Below are 21,952 nucleotides of genomic sequence, written 5' to 3'. Positions count from 1 at the left end.
TTAGGACTTTGTTTTCGGTTATTCACCCGTCCCCTTGGGCCTGTGTGGTCCTTCCCAAGGGGCGGTGAGGGAAACGCCAGACACAACACTCTTCTCAAAAGTGAGGGTTGAGTGGTGTAAGCACTTTAAACCGTATTGGTGTGTGTGTGTGTGGGGGGGGGGGGGCGCGTAGAATAGGCTCACATCCATTAGGAAACCCCTGATTCCACTTCCAGCTTGGAGGTGGTGATGGTTAGTCACGGGTTCCCAGGGCTTGACAGAGATGCAAAGTAGATTAGGAACCACAGCTCTGAGCCACCTAGGAGGCTCTTCTTTCAGTGATTTTGGGGCCACAAAGGCAGCGCTGGTGGCTCCCCACAGCCCTGTTTCACCTTACCCACACACCTCCCTAACCGCTCCCTAAATTCCCTGGTCCTACATAGTTCACAAGAAATATGGCAGCCACAGAAATATCATGGTTTTAGCCACTTCTCAACCCTTTTCTAAGCATAGGGGTGGGATATATATGCCCTTGAACTCCCGAGTCTCCTTCCCAAATAAAACTAAACCAGGCAAATGAAATCTTCCACAAAGAAACTTGAGAGGAGTGAAACCACGTCCCTAAAAGTTTCTCCTCCCTGGCTGAAGGCAGCTCTGGGAGCTGGTCAGAAAGGCATTCAACTAGCAAATCTGTTTAGGGTAGGGGTGTCCAATACAGGATACCCAGTTAAATTTGCACTTCAGAAAAACAATGGATACATTTGCATAGGATATATTTATCCTTAAAAATTATTCATTACCACACAAATTAAACTGGGTATTCTCTTTTTTTTTGACCCTAAATCTGGCAACCCCAGTTTTGGGAAAGAGTTGAATGCGCAGTGTTCCCTTCCTGAGCCCAGCAGCCCTGCCTTCCTTCACAGAGTCTCAGGCAGGCAAAGTCCAGAAATGCTTTTCCTTTTATTTCGGAGGAAAGGAAATAGTCAGACAATTCCCCACCCCAACCCCTTAGCTCCTGCCTCACCCAGAACATAGAGTAAGGGACAGGGCCCAATCTCCCAGGAAGCCTGCCCTTCCCCCAACCTTCCCTCCCCTCAAAGTGGCAAGGTTAGAAAAAAATTAACTATGTTGTTCCTCCCCCTGCACTGGGCACAGGCCCAACTGCAGCTAAGGAGAAAGGGCAGATGAGGGGAAGGACCGCCCTCACACTACACAGATGCCCCCCTTCCAGGCAGAGAAGCTGCCCTGGCTGGCTGCAGGGAGGGTGGAGGTAGGTTATGGGGCAGGGAGAAGAGAAGAGCCCTGAAAACCTTTTCCCTTTAACCTGACGTATTTATATATATTTACAGTTATAAGGGAGGGAAGGAAGTTTGGGGTAACATTAGTTCTTCAAAGGCAGGGAATGAAAGCCAAATAGCACCCCTGTCTTGGTCACATTTTCCTGCCTCCTAGCTCTGAAAACCTTCAGTGTGAAAAGGGGAAACAGGAAGTAAGGGGTGGAAGGAGGGAATGTTTGAGGGTCCTGAGCCCACAGCTCACTCCAAAAGAAGGTGAGGCAGCAGCGGAGGGGCAGTTGAGTCGGACCCAGAAAAGGGCCGCTCGTGCCCTGCCTCCCCACCAGCTCCCCACATCTCCATGTGGCCCGGGCGGGGGCTATGCCAGACCCATCTCCTCCAGCACACTTCGAGGCGACTCATCCTCCTAGGGCAGAGACACAGGGTGACGCAGAGACACCAGGAGAGGCAGACAAGAAATGAGGGAGGTGAGTGGGCAAGACAACAGCATCACGAGGACAGAGGCAGAGTGGGGGAAGCACACAGAGAAATGGGGAAGGGAGAGAGAAGCCAATGTGAGCCTGAGGCCAGAACAGCTGGAGACCCTTCAAGGGAGCTCCCCAGCTTCCTGGGAATCCCCCCAGCCAACTGCAGCAAGGAGGGGGTCCAGGTTGAGTCCACCACTACCCAGAGAACACAAAACCAGGAGGTTGGTGAGCAGGGGGCTCAGCCTTAGGATCTGAGGGGGCTGGGAGCCCTGCTTTCCAAGGGATGGGGGGTAGCAGATGGTTGGGTCCTTTTTATCAGGGGCTGGGGGAGTAAGAGGTTGGCATCAGGTCCCTGAGGGAAGGTGAACTAGACTGCAGAGAGATGAGTCATTAGGGTCTGAACAGAGCACTAGTAACCGGGGTGTGTGTGTGTGTGTGTGTGTGTGTGTGTGTGTGTGTGCCAGAGCACGTGTGTGTGTGTGTGTGTGTGTGTGTGTGTGAGAAGGGGAACCTGAGCCAGTGAGGTGACAAGTTCAATTCTGCTTTTTCTCCTACTGCAGCGATAAGCCCCCCGTCGCTCCCCCTCCTCAGAGCCAGCTCAGGCCAGCTTGCTCGTCACTGCAGATTCCGGTGACTCATCTTCCTGCACCAAGTCTCAGCAGTGGCACAACAGAGAGGGGGCAGGCAGTAATGGGGTGAGGGCAGGGGTGCTGGATGGTAGGGTGAACCAACAGCTAGGTGCCAGCTACCCCAACCCCCAAATCCCTATAGCCTTTTGCTTCTGAGTGGCAGAAGCTCATTTTGAGTATATGTGTGTATAAAAAAAAGGGCGGGGTGGGGGGGAGTTGGGAGAGAAGACACCAGGAAAGAAAAGAATCATCTACCATGTGCCCTTCTCCAATTCTCTGAATAACCCTTAAATGCCAAGAGAAGCATGGGACACAGGAGACTCAGCTGGGGTGAGACACCTTGGGCCTTGGGGGAAGGATGGGAGAATTGACTCAGGTAGGCTGTCTGCTACCCTCACCTCCTACCCCAAGCAGTCAGGGATTGAGGGCCTGCTGGCCAACCAGGCACCGTGAGGGCCAGACGCCACAGGGAGGGGGCCGCCTCAGCAGAGGCGGAAAGGTGGCAGCTGTGGCCGGCAGGAAGGGTGTCCAGGGCAGGGAGGGCCCCCTCCACCACGGCACTCTTCCTCCTCCTCACTGGCCCAGCCCCTACCTCCTGTAGCAGGTCAGCCTGCTCAATGGCCTTTAGCACACTCTTCTTGGAGGTGTCCTGGACGTCACCCCCCATCAAAAACTCATCCAAGATGAAGTAGGCCTTCTCAAAGTTAAAGATGATGTCCAGCTCGCATACCTGGATGGAGGGGGAGAAGGCAGAGTTGGGTATTGAGGTGCATTCCTACCCCACCTGCATCCCAGCTGCCCCACCTCTTTTCTCAACACAGCTCCACATATACTTCATGACCACTCCTCTCACCTACGGTTCTTGTCCCAGGTCTATGGCCTCCCAACCCATAGGCCTTAGTACTTGGTTCAGCTTTTCCTTCTCCTTCTCTTGCCTCTTTCTCTGTGATAATAAAATATTAGTTGCTCTTGACTGTGATTCTTGTTGCCTTCCCCCCAAAATCTGTGGCACTGTTCCCACCAGCAGCTGGGCTAGCCTCCTTCCCTAGGTACTGTGGGGAAGGGAAGGAGGAGATTCTGGATCAAAAAGACTGGAATTCCAAGCAGCGCTCTGCCACGCTAACCACCTAGCTGTATATGTCATCTAATTTCTCTGAGCTTCAGTTCCCTCATCTGAAAATGGAGACACCAACACCTACTTGTAGGATGCAATGAAGAGCAAAGAAGAGAATCTAAAAGCACATGGTAAATTGTTACGTGGAATACAAATTATGGAGTTATTACTATTCCCCATCTAAGAGCTGAGCTGACTGCCAATGCCCAGGCTCCACCCTAAATCAGTTGATTCAAAATCTCTGGGGGTGGGACCCAGGCATTGCTATTTTAAAAAAAACTCTCCAAAAGATTCCAATGCAAAGTCAAGGTCAGGAACCACTGATAAAATCTAAACATGGTCTCTGTCCTTTTGAGAGAAGTCTGAGCTGAGCCCTAGATGGACTTAAGTGGCAGATTCTGGTTCCCATCCTCCTCCCCTGGACTGAGTGAGCATGGCTAATAGTTTAAGGCTTAAAGAGGGGCAGTAATTACTGTTCTCACTGCTCCAACTTCACCTCTCCTGAGACTCCTAGTGCAGAGAGAAGGGCCCCGAGTTTGGAAGAAAGGGGATTGCTGAGAATGGAAACTGGAGAGGGTGGGGAGACTTACACTGCCGAAGTATTTGTCCAGGAGCTCCACATATCGGTGGATCAGCTCCAGTGTGATGAGCTCATTGTCTTGGCCCTCGATGGCGCAGCAGAAGTAGAGGCTGGCATATCTGAGGACAGGGACGCATGAGAGATAGCTGGGAGGGCAACTGGGTCTGCTTCAGGACCCAGGCATTCTGAGCTCATTCCGTTTTTCAGCCCAGGATCTGTGTAGCTACTGGCCACAGGCGGGGTGGCCCCAGGGCATGCAAATAGTAACTTGCTTGGCCTCTTAGAAACAGGAGGCAAAGACCAAGCTCTTTCCTCTTGACATCTGACCTGCTCAGTTTGACTCAACAAAAGCCTGAGCCAACTAATTCACCTGTTCAGAGAAGGGACTGGAAAGTGTGTGTGTGTGTGTGCATGTGTGTGTTGGGAAAAATGGCACAGGATTACTCTGCCATAAAAAAGAATGAAATCTTGCCATCTGCGACAACATGGATGGACATAGAGGATATTGTGCTGAGAGTAGTAAGTCAGACAGAGAAAAACAAATGGCATATGATTTCACTTATAAGTGGAATCTAAAGAACAAAATAAAACGAAATAGAAACAAACTCATAGATACAGAGAACGTTTTGATGGTTGCCAGATGAGAGGGGGGTTGAGGATAGGTGAAAAAGGGGAAGGGATTAAGAAGTACAAATTGGTTGTTACACAGTAGTCATGGGGATGTAGGGTGTAGCATAAGGAATGTAGTCAATAATATCGTAATACCTATGTGTGGTGTCAGATGGGTACTAGATCTATTGGGGTGATAAATGGGAGGGGGTTAGGGACAGGGTGAAAAAAGTTGAAGAGATTAAGAAATACAAACTGGTAGCTATGAAATAGTTAGGAGGATGTAAAGCAAAGCATAGGGAATAGAGTCGGTAATATGGTAATAACTATGTATAGTATACTAGTCAGGGGGATCACTTCGTAAATTATATGTCTAACCACGATACTATATACCTGAAATTTAATATAATATTGAATGTAATTGTAACTGAAAATTTAAAAAAGGGGGGAAAAGATAAAGGGGAATAAGAGGTTTAAAGTTCCAGGTATAAAACAAACAAGTCTTGGGATGTAATACACAGCATAGGGAATATAGTCAGTGCTATTGCGATAGCGCGGTACAGTGTCAGATGGTTGCTGACTTATGATCACTTTAGCACAGGGAATATAATCAGTAATGTGGTAATAACTCTGTATAGTGCCAGGTGGGTCCTGTTGAATTACTATGATGTACATTAGCTGTATTTTAATAAAAATCTTAAAAAAATAAAAGTGGCGCAGGATTTATGACTGCTAAATGAGACAGCAAGAGACATGTAGGGACTTTGGGACAGAGGTACGTGGTAGGTGTCAGACTTGAGCAAAACCAAGTAACAAGACTTTCCTCAAGGTGAGTTTGGAAAGGAAAGGAAGCTGGAGTTCATCACTGCCCTCCAGATGTCCTTAGCTCCCAGTTCTCCCTGCCCTAGGGGCCACTTACTAATCAGCCATTTAAATCCACTGCCAGACCCAATCAAGCAGGATCCAGGCAGCTCTGAAAGTAGGTGGGAGTCACCTCTTATAGACGACTTTGAGGTCCCTCCACTCCAGGAAGCTGCACATCTTGGGCTTGCGAGCCAGAACAACCTGCATAAGCTCCCGAACCATCTTCTTTCTCTCTTTGTCTGACGTGGCCAGGTACCATTTTTGCAGCCTCAGCTTTCCCTGCCGGCTGAACAGCAGCATGAATCGCATCTGGTGTGTATGGGGGGAGAGGCAGAGATTTGGTTCTCTGAGTTTCTTTCTTTCAAAAACACACAGCCCCAACCGCATCCTATCTAACTCTTCACTCACAGCTTCTACTTTCTTTAAAAAATCAGCCACTGCTCCCAACTCTGGGTATTCCCACCAGCTGGTACCTTTCCTTCTGGGGGGTAGGGGGCGGTGTCAGAGCTTCTGAGTCTGCCATTTGGGTTCAAATCCTGACTCTACTAGTTAAATAATTTGCCATGGACAATTACTTTGTCTATGAACCTCAGTTTCCTTGTGTGTAAGATGGAGATAATAATAGTACCCACATTACAGAGCTGTTAGGATGGATTAAATGAGTTGACATATGCAATAGTGCCTGGGACATGGTAAGCACTGTAACACATTAGGCAGCACTACTATCATTCTCTGACCTCCTGCTTCCTAACCGTTTTTCCGAAGTAAGTAAAGTGCCTAGCACAGTAACAAGTAGCCCATAAGTGATGCCAAAGAGATGTCTGTTTTCTTCCATGCCCCTTCTATCCACCACCATGCTAAAATCGGGTATTTTTGTCCCTGGAGAAGCTACTGCAATTCTCCACTCCATCCTAGTCACGCTGCCCTCCCATGCAGTTCTATGCCAAGGAGTATCCTTCAGGTAAGCACATAATACTGGGACCCCCAAATTCCACCCTTCTGTCTCCTTGCCATTCAGACATTTGGCCATTGATACTCCTCTCTCTCCTTTTTATGGTGCTTCTTGCTGCGTGCTCACTGCCCCCCCCCCCATACCAGGTGACCAATTTCCCTTTCAGTTCCTCAGTTAGGACAGCAATCCAAGGCGGCTCTCCTAGGGAATGTCTGTGGAACAAAGCCGAAGCTGGGTAGAGTGGGGAGGGGTGGCGAGCCCTCGATACCCTGTGTGTCCCCAGCTACCCAGTTCCAGGGGGTCCAGGCCACATCCTGGAGTTCTCGCCTTCTCCCTGCAGTTTTCGCCTTCTCCCTGCAGTTCTTCTCTCCACGGATATTACCAGGGCTGGAATCCCTGGGTGTGTGGAACAGTACTAATTTAGTAGGCTAAAGGTCAGAAGTCAAGGTTTTCTCGGTGTTGAGGGAGGGGAAGCGCTGCTAGCGTGGTGGGAAGGCAACAAGGGGCGCAAGGGAACCGTGCCCGTCTAAGATGGGGGTAGGGGCGGGCAGGAAGACGGAAGGCCGGGGTTCCGGAAAGAGAATGGGGTGGGGGCAGAGAGCTAAGAGCACGGAGTCGGGATTCCAAAGCATGGGTCCCCAAGAGCAAGACCTCGAGCCCACTTAGCTTCCCCACCTCACCCAGCCTCTAGGCGAGCCGGAGGATAAACCGAGGCAGGACGTCCACTCCTCGGACCCGGAAACTATGCCCTCCCACACAAGGCTAACCCCACCGGGAGCCACTCCTTTCAGGACTGCACGGGGACAGAGTGTGACCCGCGCTCCCCCCGCTGCCAACAGGCCCTCGTGCCCCTATTCCTCGGGCGACTTCCCTGCGGCAGTGGTCGAGACGCCTTGGATCGCGACCCGTGCGCTCCCCCTGGTTCGGGATGGTCCAGCCACCCCCTAAATCAGCCCCCTCTCGTCCCACTAATATGCCTTCTTCCCGCCCCTTCTCCCTAAAGCCATTTCCAGCTGCTCTTCTTTCCGAGGCCGGCTCTCCCACCCGCCCAGGAAAGTGAGGGCCTCTGAGGAACAGAGAAAGAAATAGCGGCTCCCACAAACGGCGGCCCCCAAGGACCCCCGCAGGTGCAGCCCACGCCCCTCGGTTCCCCCTCCCCTCCCTTTTCGCACAGCCTACCATCCTGCACCCTCCGGCTTGGCGCGTCCCTCTCCGGCCACCGTAGGTGCCAGCTCCACTCCCTTTCTTATCCTTTTTCCTTCTTCCCGCCCCTCTGGCTTGAAGCTCCGCCCCGTTCCGCCCCTTCACATGAGCACTGCGCAGGCGCCAACGCTGCGGGGCGCGCGGGCGGGGATGGAGGCGGAAAAGCGAAAGCCATGGCAACCAGGTCCTTGACTTCAGCTTTGAGTAGCTCTGTCGTCATGGTAACAGGGCTGTCCTGTGGGCTGGATGGAGAATGGGGGAGGACAATGAGGTCCTCGCGCTTTGGAACCTTGGGGGGAAAAGGCGGGAAAAGGGGTGCGAGGTGGATGGGAGGATCATTGGGGCTTGTGAGGAAGTGGGGGGGCTAATGAGAGGGATGTGGGCGATTGAGAGGGAGCAGGCTGGGAATTGGATGTAGGGAAGGAGGAATGACGAGGAAGACTGAAAGACAAAGGATGGGGGGGCAGACATGAGGAAAGTATAGAACTCAAAATAGATATCTACCTGCTAGATGAACACACTCTTAAAGTAACAGAAATGTTTAGGTAATGAGGGAGATGAGAATAAAAGATAAAAGGAAGAGCTGATATAAAAATGATGTAAGGAAAGGGGGGAGAAACATGAATTATGGAGAAAGGGGAGAAATAAAGAGAATCTTAAAATGTTAGCATGGGTCAAAACTAAAAAGGAACGGATATAATCCAGACACAAGTGTAGAGATCAGGAGCATGTAAATTGTAATACAAGCTTTTTAGCTGAGGATGTGCATGTGTGGTGTGTATGCCAGTGTGTGTCTATAGTAAAGTAAAGGAGTTTGCATATAAGAGAAAACCTTAAACTTTGTCATGCTAAAAGCTTAATGGCTATTTCTAGATAATTGTTGGTAACTACCGTGTTTCCCCGAAAATAAGACCTAGCCGGAGAATCAGCTCTAATGCGTCTTCTGGAGCAAAAATTAATATAAGACCCGGTCTTATTTTGCTATAATGTAAGACTGGGTCTTACATAATGTAATGTAATATAAGACCCTGGTCTTATATTAATTTTTGCTCCAGAAGACGCATTAGAGCTGATTCTCCGGCTAGGTCTTATTTTCGGGGAAACACGGTAATGGTGCTGTTATTTTTTAGTGGCACTTGAAGCAATTGTTGGTAAGGTCTTACCTGTCTCCGCTTTATGTTCTTTTCTTACTCTTTGGTATGGAGGTAATACGCTGTAGTTGCAAGAGGATGGGCTTAATTCACCAGGGATGAAATATGGTCTCTGACTCTTACTAGCCTCAGGTGAGTCATTTAACTCTCCATTTCATCATTTTAAACATGAGGATAGAAATACCTACATTGCAAGGTTGTTCTGTGGATGTATAGAAAGTATCTGGCACACTTTAAACACTTGCTAATGACAGCAATTATCATTATTTCCCTTTCCCAACTTCTTTCTCCTACTACTTTTTATTCTTCCTTTCTTTTTTCATTTCCCTTTCTCCTCTGCCTATACCTTAGTATTAGCAATGGCATAGACATTGGTAGAACTATCTTGTGGTATGTTGTGTGTTTTTTAAGATCAAGAATAATATCAATGAAGCAAGTTGTTAGATTTAGAAAGGGTGAATCATTATGGAGTGAAAAGAAGGAATCGGAGTATGTAAGAAGGGCAGAAGGCATAACAAAGTGAAAAGAGGTGTGTTCTCTTTCACAGGGGTGAGGAGAGGTTGTATATAAGAAAGTAATGAGTGGTGAGGTAAGAGTATAAAGCAGAGAGTGAGGCAACAGCCTGCGGAAGTTTAGAAGCTCTAGAGATGTAAACTCCTACACTCCTGGGAAAGCTGACACTTTCTAGAATTCCTTGTCTCAATGTGGTATGCCTAGCTACAGAAAAGATAAGATTCGTGAGAGAATTGTTAGCAATAAGGGTTTAGCTCATGTAGAATCATAGAATTCAAGTGATTTAAGCTAGTTAGAAGATGTTGGACTGGATTTCTTCATTGTTAACGATCACAATGTAGAGGATCTGAGTTACCCACTGTGGCTTGTGTCCGCAAATGAGTTCACATTTCATTCAGTGGCAGTTGGGGAGTCATTATGGTCGTCTGGGCAAGTGAATAACTTGGGGAAAACAGTTTTAAGAAAATTAATCTTAAACTGATGTGGGGGACAATTTGAAAAGACAAACGGACGGCTAGAAGGTCATCTAGGAGGCAGTTTTGGGAGTCCAGGCACAAGGATGAAATGGAGAGGGACAAATTGAAGAGATGCCTGTAATGAGCCAATCAACTGAAATTGATAACTCATTGAAGTAGAGAAGAATCAAAGTGGCGCCATTTGTATAAATGGCAAAATGGAAGAGGGGAGCTTCTTCCTTATAGGTGCGGATGGTGTTTGTGTTGTCACCCTACAAACCATGCTGACACCTCCTGGTGTCTTCCCTCATCTGGTTGAGAGGTGATTCCTGCAGTGGTTAGAAGAGTGGGCCAGGTGGCCTCTGAAGCCCTTCATCTCTATAAGTCTGTGATCTGAGTTTCTCCCGCTAGTGATGCTCTCTGCACCTATTTTTTGCACATTAAATAGTTCATAGTTCCCTAATAATGTCATTTGCAGTCACCTCTGGATTTTGATATTTTTTAACCGAGCAGTTGGGATCTTATATGAAGTTCCTAGCAGTCCTGACAATGAAAAATACTTTCTGTGGTAGATGTTTGCCATTCTTTTTCACCTCCCAAGTTCTAAACCCCCTTCCTAGGGTTTAGGAATATCTGCCTTATGAGTCTAGGGGAGCTAGAACAGTCTCCCAGCATAGCATTTAAAATGTCCAGATATTGGCTTTTGCAGCTTTCTTTGTACCCATAGCATGGGCATGTCTGCTGGACTTGGCCAATCTGTGCACCCAGCAGGACTTTGGCCCAGGAAGGAATGAGGTGGGGATGGGATGATGGAGGGTAAGTGAGACTCTGGCAGAGGGTCAGATAATCAAATTCCTAGGGTAGCAGTGGAGTGGCCCCAAATCACACTAGTGCCCTCCATGGACATGACACTGCCATTGGTGCCACTCATGCCATATTGCCCATTGGCCACATGTGTGTGTCAGCCTCATCTCTCCAGCTGGATTGTAAGCTCCTCATTGGACGGTGTCTTCTTCAATTTTTGTTTCTTCACAACACCCTGTGCAGTGCTTGTTGATTGGCTTCATTTATGATCGTATACCTGGTTGTCAAATCTAGATATTTAAATCTTGCTTATCCAAGATACGCTAAATTTTACTTTCATATTTAATAGTACATGTTTACTATCTATTATTCCTGCTAGGTGATAAACTATCTTCTTTTGCTGTTTCTACCATGCCTGGCACAGTGGGCATCTGATATTTGTGGAATAAATGTATAATGAATCCCCATTTGAAAATTCCATTGTCATCTCAAACTTCACTTGCCAAAAAGAGTTACTTCTTCCTACCTTTTCCTGAAACCATCCCATCTCTTGCTTTCCCATTGTGGTCAATGTCACTGCTTTTTCCTAGTCTTACGGACTCTCTGTCTGGGACATGACAGTAACATAAAAGCATGGCTTATTCAAGGGGCACTGACAAGACTTGCCTGACCAGACTAGAAGAGGGTATATGGAAGAGAGGGAGAGACAACTCCCTCTGGCTGTGCTATCAGAAGAGTAAGGCAGCAGTCCACTAACCAACCTGGCGACTTGGGATTTGATCCTCAAGTGTGTTCCTTGAACCTAACTTGCTATTATTTTTACTTTATGATTTTGTTCACACTGTTTTCTGTCAGTGCCCTGCCATGGACATTAATAAATTTCCTCCCCATGGACCTAAATTTATCTTACTCATCCTTTACGTTTCAATCAAGCAGCCGCTCCTGATGAGCCATTATGCTCAATGGTGATCATTTCTACAATGTTCCTTTCAATCATTTGTGCAGTGACTCACGTAGTGTTTCAGCTTTTTGGTGTCTGTTGTCCTTAGGTGCTCAGTAGTCAGAAACATCACGTACACTTTTTTAAAACTGCTTCACAACACCCAAGATAAAGTTAAGCTTTTAAATAAATACTTGTTAAATTGAATGGATCTGAATGCTTGGCAAGATTTTGGTTAAAGCCACAGCTGCTTTGCTTCCAAGAAGAGCTTTCCACTGGAGTCAAAGCGACATCTGGTGGCTAGGGGATCAAAGGCTACATTCAGCTCGCTGGTGTTCAGGCTGGTAAGGCAAAGGTGTAAATGCACAACACGCTGGTGACTGGCACCTGAGGGCAGGACCTTTGCTCCCGACTGCGACTGAGCCCTGCTGTGTGTTCATGGAGACATATTCACAGAGGCCATCTGGAAGGCGTATGGATAGGGTGTGGTGGTGAGGAACACAGAGATGCCCAACTGCCTGGCTCTAAGTAACAACAACGGCTGCAAGTTACTCAACCTCTCTGTCTTAGTTTCCTTATCGCTCCGTAATTGCTACCATTAGTACAACAAAACTTACTTGAGAAATCAATCACCGTAAAAATGGTTTGGAAAATGGATGGTGTCTCCCTGACAAGTTTCACTCCGATGAAATTTCTCTTTTCTTTCCTTTCCTTTTCTTTTTGTTTCGTTTCGTTTCTTTTCTTTCCTTTTCTCTTCTTTTCTTTTCTTTTTTCTTTTCTAACCATTGAGGGATTTACAAAATTCATACTTATTGCCTATGTGTGGGCAGGCAGATAAATAATTCCACTGTGTGAGGTTTACAGGAAATCTGCCGTAGTGATGCTAGAAGCAGGTCTTTTTGGTTTTTCATCTCTAAAGAAACAGAGAGAGGAAGAGACACGGAAGGGCCAAGGAGGGGGCCCAGGCAAAGCCAAGCAGGGCTGGGCTGGCTTCACACTGTGAGGCTGCACCATTGTCTTTGTCCGGAAAATATCAGAAAAGCAGGGGGCTCTGTTAAATGGGACACTTTCTGGAGCATGCCCTCTGCGGTGATGAGGTCTTCTGAAGAATTCTTTTCTTCGAAGCTGTCTCAGCAGGTATGGACAGTTTTTGAACTGTGCAGTGCAGAATTAAGGCTAACTTGCTCTGCTTTTCGAGGCATCTTGTGGGAAAATGAGGCTCTTTTGGTTTCTAAGCAAATATAGGTAACTCCTCAATAACTAGCGCAGTGCCTGAAATTGTTCATATTTTCGGGGTGTAAGGCGGATGAAAGATATATCTGGGTCTTGGTATCCCTGCGTTCTTAGACTGTTGCCTTCATGACCCAGTTATGCCCATGAGCCCAAAGGCGGATCTGTACAAGAGGAAGGAGATGTAGAAAGAGGAATGTTTTAGTACCAGCTGAAGTTCTGGCCACAAATTTCAGCGGAAAAGTATCTTGTGAATTGGATCAGGCCACATCTAATTTTTGTATCTCTGGTCTAAGCCAGCTGGAAGCAAGCCAAATGGCCTCTATGGCTTTTTTTCTCTAGTTCTACAACCATATCTTGGTCCTCCAAAGCTTGTCAGTTGCACAGGAAAGGAAAGATGAAAAATTCACTGAGGTTAAAAGAGAGCATCTCTCTCTAAAGCTGAGAGTCGCTTTAGTGAGCCACCCATTCTGGGCCTCCTTTCCTCTGGGTCCTGCCCTGGTTCCCCCTGGCTTTCTGAGGGGAGAGGAAGATCTTCCTTGCAGGCTTGAATGGGCTTCAGGGCCCTCTGACTACATCAGCTTCATGGGCAAAGAGAAAGCTTGAAGAAGGCAAATCTAAAGAGGAATCCATTAGGAGGAGGCATCGAACAACCACAATGTCTAGTTCATCACATTGGAGGCACCCAAGTAAGCCACTGATGGTCCTCGAGAGGGAGACAGAACTAGAAAGTGCTGTGAGACACCCGTTAGTACCTGCTGGAGGATGGGGGGTGAGTAAATCACTGAGTGCTCTGTCTGGATTTACATCCTGATCGGAACTCACTACCTCTTAACTATGAGACTGTTTTGACCAAGACCTCCCACATGATAATTACTTCTTGTTAACTTATGACCTAGGTTTCCGGGGGCTGGGTCTACAATCCTGTCTTGATGGCCCTGGAACTGGATGGCACACAGTTTTGACAGTTCTTGGTATTTTTTCAGTTTAAAACTTATGTTTGAATATATGAACAGAAACTAATTGGGGGACATATGTCTTCTGGAAAGAGCCTTCAAGACACGAGAGGAAGAGAATAAGACTTTTTAGGGTGCCATTTTAAGGAGGATGCGAAGAGTGTGTGTAACAAAAGAGCCTTGTTTTCAAGGAACCCGATATGTAGATGGGGGTGGGGACATGCACACTCAGCATTAAAGAACACACATGAACACAAGCGCTGTTACACACCAGGAAAAGGAAAAATCGGTAAATGCCAAGCGGACAGTGATAATGTTGAGTGGATCCATGGGAATGCTAGGTGGAGGACGTGGATTTAGTCTGGATTTTGAGAAATGGGGAGTGGGGTAGGGTGCGGCGGGGGGGCACCTGGCGGTAGAAGAAAATGGCATGAACGAAGATGGGAACTTCTAGGGACCGTGGGTGTGAGCAGACTTCTCTGGGGGGTGGAAGGTGTTTGGGGGAACCCTCTTCCCTTTTTGAGGATGATGCCCAGGGGGAGAATCACGCCTGTCGTGTCCTCGGGGCCTTCTCACCGAGCCCCGCAGACCATCCTCTGGCCTTGACGTGGCAGGTTAACGTGCCTGCTCCCACGCGGGGAGGTTTCCTAAAGATTCCTTTCACCCAAAAGGGCTAGGAACTGACAGAATTTTGATTTTGTACTGTGTGAAACGTAGAAAGTAAAGGCAGGGACTGTTTGGGAATATTCTTTTTCTTTATTCTTTATTTTTTTAAAAAACACTTTTACTTGTTTATGTGTCAGGAGTAAAAAAGCATATAATTCAACACAATTTCAAGAACATTGGACCCCACACCTGGGTATCCTTGTGAGTACTGTGTGTGGCTGTGACTGTCCAGTGTATAATGAACATAGGAAAAAACACAAAGATTGTTGTCACTGAGGAGCGTGGTGGGGTGATTAGAGTCCTATTAGATTACATACATTTGACATCTACGAGCAAGTCTTCAATAAATTGGCCTTCCTGCCATACCTCTTAGCTAGTTGGTTTTCAGAAAGACTATCTAACTAGGGTAATTGAGCCCAAGTTTGCTGTCTGTCTTATTCTCTTTCTCTCTCTCCCTCTCTCTCTCTTTCTCTCCCGCCCCCCCCCCCTCGTGTCCACTGCTCACACATAGCAGCGGAAATGACACATTGAAGTGAGTCACCAGTGCAGCTGTGAGTCACCTATAATTGGGGGAAAATTCTGTCCCCCTCGGTCGTGCAGCCCCTTGTTCCTACTTCTAAACATATTGGAAAAATTGGAAACCATTCTGTCTTTGCTCTAGTCTCACCCACCACATCCTTTTGGTCGAAAGTAGACTGAAGTCGGATAACCTTGGCAGGGGTCCTAATCCATCACATGGAGAGGTAAGGAAAAGAGAGAAGCAGTGGGGTTCGGGCAGCCACAAGGTGGCAGTGTGAGCCCCTCATGCTTGCCACTCAGAGGGTTACGGCAGTTACGTGGCCAGACTCCTGAGATGCAATGACACAAACCACAAAGAAACACTACAAGCAAGTTTAAATAATAGGCTTTTCTTGATAGTCCTCTTTTTCTCTAACAAGCACACAAGGATGTGATAAATATTCAGGCACGCCCCTGGCATCCCATCCTCTCCGCCAGGAGATTGGAGCCAAGAACCAGGCATACATCTCACCTTTCTTCCTCTATTCCTGTAACATAAAGTTTGTGGGAAGCAGAAACCTGCTTCTATGAGTAAACAAGTCACCTACACTCCAAAATAATATATGCTCACTGTTTCTGGGGAGGGAGACGGCCAGGCCAGGGTGGGTCTCCGTACTGGGTGGGCAGTTGCTCTGCCAGGCCGCAGTACCTCTGAGCTGGGGAAGGATGGACCTTGCAGTGAAAGGGTGTTTCTTCCATTGACCTTCTCTGGCCTGCCGCCAGCCTCAGCAGTGGCAGACAGTGCAAGAGTAATGGCAACGTGACTAGAACACAAATAGTTTCTACCAAGTGCACAAAAGCTCCTGTAAGACTTGTGGTGCCATCCTGCCAGGGCCTCAGTGGGAATCCAGGTCTGAAGTGCCAAATGGGCACAGCGATGGGCAGAAGCAGCTGCACAAGTGGCTCTGAGAGTTTTACAGTCCGGTTTGGAGACCTTCAGGGAGCTGTGCTTCGGAGGTCTCTCCCAGGGTCTCCACCGAGCAGTTTTACTGAAAGGTCCTCTTTCCCACCCCTGGGAGAGGCTGAGGTCTAGGAGGCAGATTTACCATAAAAAGAAAAAAAGTAAATGTCTTCTCTTTCCTCAGAAAGATTGATTAAAATAAAAGTTCTTTTCTTCAGAGTTTCTTCTTCTCTGATGCACCTCCAGTTCTGTCCCAGATGAGGGCTTCTTTTCCCATGGTCAGGGTTCCATCACTTGGCCCATGAAAAGGACCGTTCCTGAGGACGGAAGCATCATGGGAGATGAGAAGCGGAAGGAATGGCATAGCTCACCAAGCTCACAGTTTATGGATGAACTGAGATGTGAGACGATGAGTGAGATGTCGAGTGACAGCTGCTTTAGTGACTAAACTAGGACCGAGGTCCTGGCACAGCACTCTGTGACTGAGCACTGCTTTTGAGGAGAGAAAATGGAACCAAGTTATGGATTCCTTGCCTAGAGTCCTGGGGTAAGAGGGGGTGTCTACACCTGTCTGCACTGGTGCCCCAAACAAGGAGAGTTGGTAGAAGGGGCTGACTATCTCGTGGGCCGTGGGCTCACCTGTGGGGTTGTGTCGCACCACAAAGAGGAAGGGTCTGTCCATGATGATCTCCTCAGGGGCCATTCGGGCTGAGATGACAATGGCTGGAAGACAAGAGACAATGTCTTAGGATAGAGGGACATCGGCACTGGTGCCTGGGTTGATCACAGGTGTTCCATTGACATCAGCCTTCTGTCTGGCAGCAGCACTTGGGGGCAATTTTTCGGAGGCTCTGTTGTTCCACTGGACCTGAACCTTCAAAGTTCAGGGAAGGCCTCAGGCCTGATTTCCTCCAGGAGTTTGGTCACGATCTACAAACATGATCTACAAACACCTATATCTAAACCCTTTTAGGGCTATTGATAAGCAAGTTCCTTAAGTTGACTAGCCACTGGGAGAATAACCCAGGCTTTCCTTTAGGCGGCCCTTCACATTCAGGGGACCTCAGGAGCCATGGGGTGAGGGAACAGGGTCCCAGGAGAAGTGGGTCCATTTTCTAGGCTGAGAAACACTAATGGGGAAAGGGTGGTGATGCTCTCCTCACAGGAAGTGCTGCTCTTCTGGGAAAGGCCTGGTGGAGCAGGGCAGAGAGACTTCTCGGGTTTGGGTGCTATAATAGCCCTTTCTAGAAGCCTTGGGCTGAGACTCACCAGGCCTCACCTGAGCCTGACTCACCTGTAGAGGAAGACGCCACTGTGCCTCTCTCATTCACCTTGATCTTCACTTTTTGTAGTGCCTGCGATACGTAGAGAGACTCTTGATCTGAAACAGGTGGATGCAAAAGTAGATCAGCCATGGTTCTCAGGGCAAAGCTCCTTTGTCCTCTTAGGGGTCCCTCAGTCCACCAGGATAACAAAGTGAATGGAAATCTCTTACCTGAAAAACTCGAGAAGTCTGCCTGGCTTGGACTAAACATGTCTGTCATCCCCAAGTTCTCCAGGGGCGTCCTGAGGTCAACTTCACTCTCCAGGGAGAACCTGTAGACAGGAGCAGGAAACAGCTCAAGCTCAGGCCACCTCTGGCCACTACCACCACCTCTCCTAGTCCCCTACCAGGTATCACCCCAGCATCCTGATAGGATGGGAACTGATATGAAAGTAGAAGAGGAAGGCTTGTTGTTTCAAATCTGTTTGCAAGCTCTCTCTCCTTGCTGGAGCTTCTATTAATGAACATTATTCTGCAATCTCCCAACCCCCTGGAAACTATGACTAATTACTTTCCTCAAATAAGGCAGTAGTTTATTCATTCTGGCTGGGGGGCCAAGGGCAAATTCTCCTGCAAGGCTATTTGAACAAAAATCTGGTCTGTAGATTGTGTTTCTGAGAGCGAACTCTGAAGAGGACTCAAGCAGCGAGGCTTTGGGGTGTTCTCTGCTTCCCCTCAGGGCACAACTAATTACCTCAAGTTTGGGGGGAGAGAGAGAGAGAGAGAGAGAGAGAGAGAGAGAGAGAGAGAGAGAGGAGGGAGGAGAGAGGAGGGAGAAGGGAGGAGGGAGGAGGGAGGAGGGAGGAGAGAGGAGGGAGGAGGGAGGAGGGAGGAGAGAGGAGAGAGAGATAACCAACTAAGTTTTCTCAGGGCCTGGCATTATAGTATCTGGAAATTTGGGGTAAGCACGGTGGAGGTTTCCCTACAACTCTGGAACTACGCAGCCTCAGCCTTCTCCACTCTCTTTGCTTCTGCAGAAGGATTTAAAAAATCTGCTTTGTTGGAAGCAAGCTAGAAGCTGTAGTTCTGGCCACTCCGTCTGCAGAAATGATTCCTTTTGTCCCCATCATTTTGATATTAACTTAAGGAGATGGAGGTGGGAGTGAGGGACATTAATAAAAGGGTGAAGGCAGATTTAGCCCCCCACCTCCATCATTTCTCTAGCTCTTCCTTTGGCTGGCTTTTGCTGGATATTCTGAGTGTGGCATGTGTGAGGGCATGGTCTAGAAAACTCCTTGCCCTCCAGCAGGAACGGGAGGAGGGATCATTAGAGTAATCTTAATCAAAGCCAGGCCAGAGTGTTTCCCATCAGCCTCCCACACATGGCCCTGCCATGCAAACATCATATTTGGGAAACTCAACATGGGCGTGGTGCCTTTAGGAGACAGGGGAGGCGGGAGATAGAGAGGATTGATTAGGGCATTGCCAAGTGTGGCGAGAGCAAGGGGTGGCTTACTTGGGCAGAACCAGGACGCGGGGCAGACGGGTCATATTCCCTTTCCACTGGCTGATGAGCTGGGCATCCAGAATGTTGGTGAGGGCAGAGAGAGGCACCTCTTTTTCATAGGGAGCAGCAATGAACATGCTGAGTGTGTCCCCGTGGTAGGGCAATTCCAGGATGTCGTAGTAATGGCCACCAGGGGTAGAAAACTCAGCTGTGAAGACACCAAGATGGCACATTAAAAATGGCTCCAGTTCTTGTTGATTCTAACCTATCACTGGGTTTTCAACTAATTCTCCTATCTCCTGCATGCTGGAAGCCAGCTCTCCATTCTGGCTTTTGAGGCTCCCACACCCACTGCTCTCCCAGTCAATGTTTTCTTTCCCATTCCTTCTTTTCTGCCAATTCAGTGTCTTCTGGTTTCTCGTCTCTTTCTGGCCTTCTTTACCTTCACTCCTGTCTCCCTAAAACCCAGTCACTATGCCAGTCTTCATCTCCTTAATCTCAACTTTGACATTGCCCTTCCTTCCCCCAGCAGGATTTGTAGGCCCCAGGTAACCGCACTAGAAACATATGAGGATGAGAGCAAGGGTTCAAGTGGTCAAATGTGGGCCTGAGGGAATTGCTGGATTTCAGCTTCATCTTGCATGAGATAAAGCTACTTTCTGCTGCTCCAGTTATCCTGGTGTCTCCTCCTCAGGGAGTCTTTGTTACAGCTGGGCTGTGTTCTAGGATTTCTCCTCCCTTCGATGGGCACACCCGGGGATGAGAGCCAGTAGGTGTGGGACTTGGGGGAGGGAGTCTTGCACTTACTGTAGTTGAACTTGTTGGTCTGAGCCATCATGGGCACGGAGACTGTACTGCCATCGGACTTGTGGAAGAGGCGGTGGTGGGTGCCCGACTCTGGGAAGGGTGTCTTCCAGTGGCCGTTGAAGTAGAGGGCATTCACCAGCACCAGGCGCGTCAGCTGGTCCACGGCCCCTTTGCCAAGTATGTCACTGATCATGCCTATGGGAAAACCAGGTGATCAGGGGCTAGGTGTTTTTCAATCCTCTTAGATAGTTCCTTCAGCTCCCAGGCCTCTAATGGGTGTGTTTCTGTTGAAGCCATCCAGTCATAAAATAGCCTGGGGGTTTAGGTGAACCAATCTAGCTATTTTCAACCCGTTCCATCTTCCTAAGGGTCTCAGAAAACCTCCCAGCTGACCACACTTCCTGGGCCTGAGGTCCTGCCCAGGATCAGGCCTGGAAACTTTAGTCTCCCTTTACTTTGCTCCCTAAGCTGCAGTCTTGAAGGGTTGTGCGTGCTCCTCGTCATGGTTATAACTGTTCTCATGAAATCTCACAGCACTTTTGGGGGATGCCTTTAGAGCTGGTTCACAAGAAGGCCTAATTCTGAAAAATATGACACTGATTCTTCAAGCACTTGACCTTCTGTCTACAGAGAAGAGAGTGCTGAAAGGGAGAGGTTAGGATATTGGGATTTGTTTCCAAGTCACCCTTTTTGGCAGGCCTTGGGATGGGCCTCCTTTCTCTGCCTGTTGCTCACCTTTCGTGTATCTCTTCACCCAGTCATTAACGATGAACCTGGCTCTCTCTAGCTCTGAAAAGTCCACTTGCTTGACTGTGGTCCGGAACAGCCTGAAGAAGTGAGGCATGAAGCCTTGGACCAGCTTCAGATCCCTCTGGACAAAGATGGCATCGGCGATGCTGATCTCATCCTTGTTCCAGGGTCCCACGAGCTCCTTGTACAGTTGACGGAGGGCAGGGGCCATGCCCTTCTCTGTGCCGAGGGAGGAAAGGATACGTCAGGTTCATGTTCAGCCAAGGATTCCCAGTCGGGCCATCTTTCCCCATGAGACGCCTTACCCTGCCCTCATGAACGGAGCACTTCTCCCCCAGGAGTCTCTGGAGGGAGATTTTATTCCAAACCGTAATCCCTTCTGCATCTCCCTCTTTTCCTCAACAATCTCAGGTCTTAATCCTTTCTTTGCGTTAGAATATTTTTCTCTGTTTTTAAGCTTTGAACCCTACATTTCTTCTCATAATAATAGTAATAGCTATGCTAAACATTTCATATGTGCAATTCTATTTAATCCCTACAGCAGCCCTCTACCATAGGTACTTTTTTCATCCCCATTCTGTAGATGAGGAAACTGAGCTTCAGAGGGATTAAGGTTATACAGTTACTAAGTGGTGAGCACGGTTATTTTACACCAAATACACTGGCCTGTGCACCTTGTGACTAAAAATGTGTTGGTCCCTGTGGCATGGCAGCACAGGAGCTGGCTCGCCAAGCTGGAGTCAGACCTTTCCTCCGCTTCTGGCTGGTTATACCCTAGCTCTGTGGAGGCAGCATGAGTGCCTGCCTGCTACTCTGCCGCACCTCTTACCTTCAATCTTGAATTGCATTGCCTCTTGGATCTGCTGCCTGGTTTCTCCTCTTGTTGTCAGCTGCAGCATGGCCAGGACTGAGGCCACCCCATAGGGTGAGAAAACCACATTGCGGTCCTTGGACACCTGTGCCACCTGCTGAAACACCTTCACTCCAAAGTCTGTTGCCAGTTGGGCCACCTGAGACTGGCGATGGTACGATGCGGACCCTCCACCGAAGAGGAGAGCCAGGCCCAGGGCTAGGCAGGCAAAGACTGGAGACATCTGCATCCTAGAGCAAGGGGGGAAAGAGCTGATGAGGGATGGTTCTAGAAGGATGGCGAGTGGGGTGGGGAGACCATACCCCAGCCAGGGGCCAGGCTTCCTGTGTTTGCCACTGGCAGGTGATAAATAAACACGAGGCCAAGGCTCATTAAGAAACCACAATGGCTTCAGATTCTGCAGTCACTGCTACCGCGGCGTCAACTTAGGGCTGCAGGTCTGGGGGCTGGGGATAGGCAGAAGGAAAGTGGGGCTCTGGGACAGAGGAAATTCCGCGAAAGGGCATTCTCCACCTTCACCCGAGACAAGAGATGGAGAGTTTGTTTTTCTCTTACCTGAAGTTCTCAGAGTGCCTTGCGACTGGCAGTTTGTCCTGCTGCTGATTCTGCTGCTGGAGAGGGGGTGTGTCTCTCTTGACAGTGTCCTGGACCCTGCAGCCAGATGCAGCTGTGCCGTTAAGGAGCCTGCTGCCTCCCTTTATACCAGAAGTGGGCAGGAAATAGATTAACTCATGGCTCAGCCCCACCCACTTTCTGGCCCTGGAAGTCTGGCTTGCTGAGGCATGTGTGTGCGTGCTGTGTGTGTGTCTGTGTGTACGTGTGAGAGACGGCTCAGGAAGAACTGAGCAAAACTCAGTTGCCTAGGTACGAGGACTTTCCCTGATTTG

General features: G+C 48.6%; 2 protein-coding genes across 2 annotated transcripts; both read right to left on the bottom strand.

Annotated features, from left to right (window-relative positions):
* Positions 1–920: 920 nt before the first annotated feature.
* Positions 921–7,796, bottom strand: AP1S1 (adaptor related protein complex 1 subunit sigma 1). The gene is made up of 5 exons (XM_019752815.3): positions 7,669–7,796; positions 5,668–5,846; positions 4,075–4,183; positions 2,963–3,100; positions 921–1,680 (listed from the first exon to the last, which is right to left on the bottom strand). The coding sequence occupies exons 1-5, from the start codon at positions 7,669–7,671 to the stop codon at positions 1,633–1,635; spliced, it is 477 nt and encodes a 158-aa protein (XP_019608374.1). The 5' UTR covers positions 7,672–7,796; the 3' UTR covers positions 921–1,632.
* A 6,679-nt stretch (positions 7,797–14,475) lies between these two features.
* On the bottom strand, positions 14,476–21,749 carry SERPINE1 (serpin family E member 1). Its single transcript, XM_019752824.3, has 9 exons — positions 21,621–21,749; positions 21,024–21,295; positions 20,180–20,413; positions 19,445–19,639; positions 18,647–18,845; positions 17,362–17,462; positions 17,161–17,247; positions 16,506–16,589; positions 14,476–16,183 (listed from the first exon to the last, which is right to left on the bottom strand). Exons 2-9 carry the CDS (start codon positions 21,292–21,294, stop codon positions 16,146–16,148), a joined length of 1,209 nt encoding a protein of 402 aa, XP_019608383.2. The 5' UTR covers position 21,295; positions 21,621–21,749; the 3' UTR covers positions 14,476–16,145.
* Positions 21,750–21,952: the final 203 nt, after the last annotated feature.

The sequence above is a fragment of the Rhinolophus sinicus genome, chromosome 3 (assembly GCF_057876585.1).
Source record: "Rhinolophus sinicus isolate RSI-liver-muscle chromosome 3, RSI-T2T, whole genome shotgun sequence".
Taxonomy (NCBI): domain Eukaryota; kingdom Metazoa; phylum Chordata; class Mammalia; order Chiroptera; family Rhinolophidae; genus Rhinolophus; species Rhinolophus sinicus.
The sequence above is the reverse complement of the archived record's forward strand: the minus strand, read 5'-3'. Positions and strand labels throughout refer to the sequence as shown.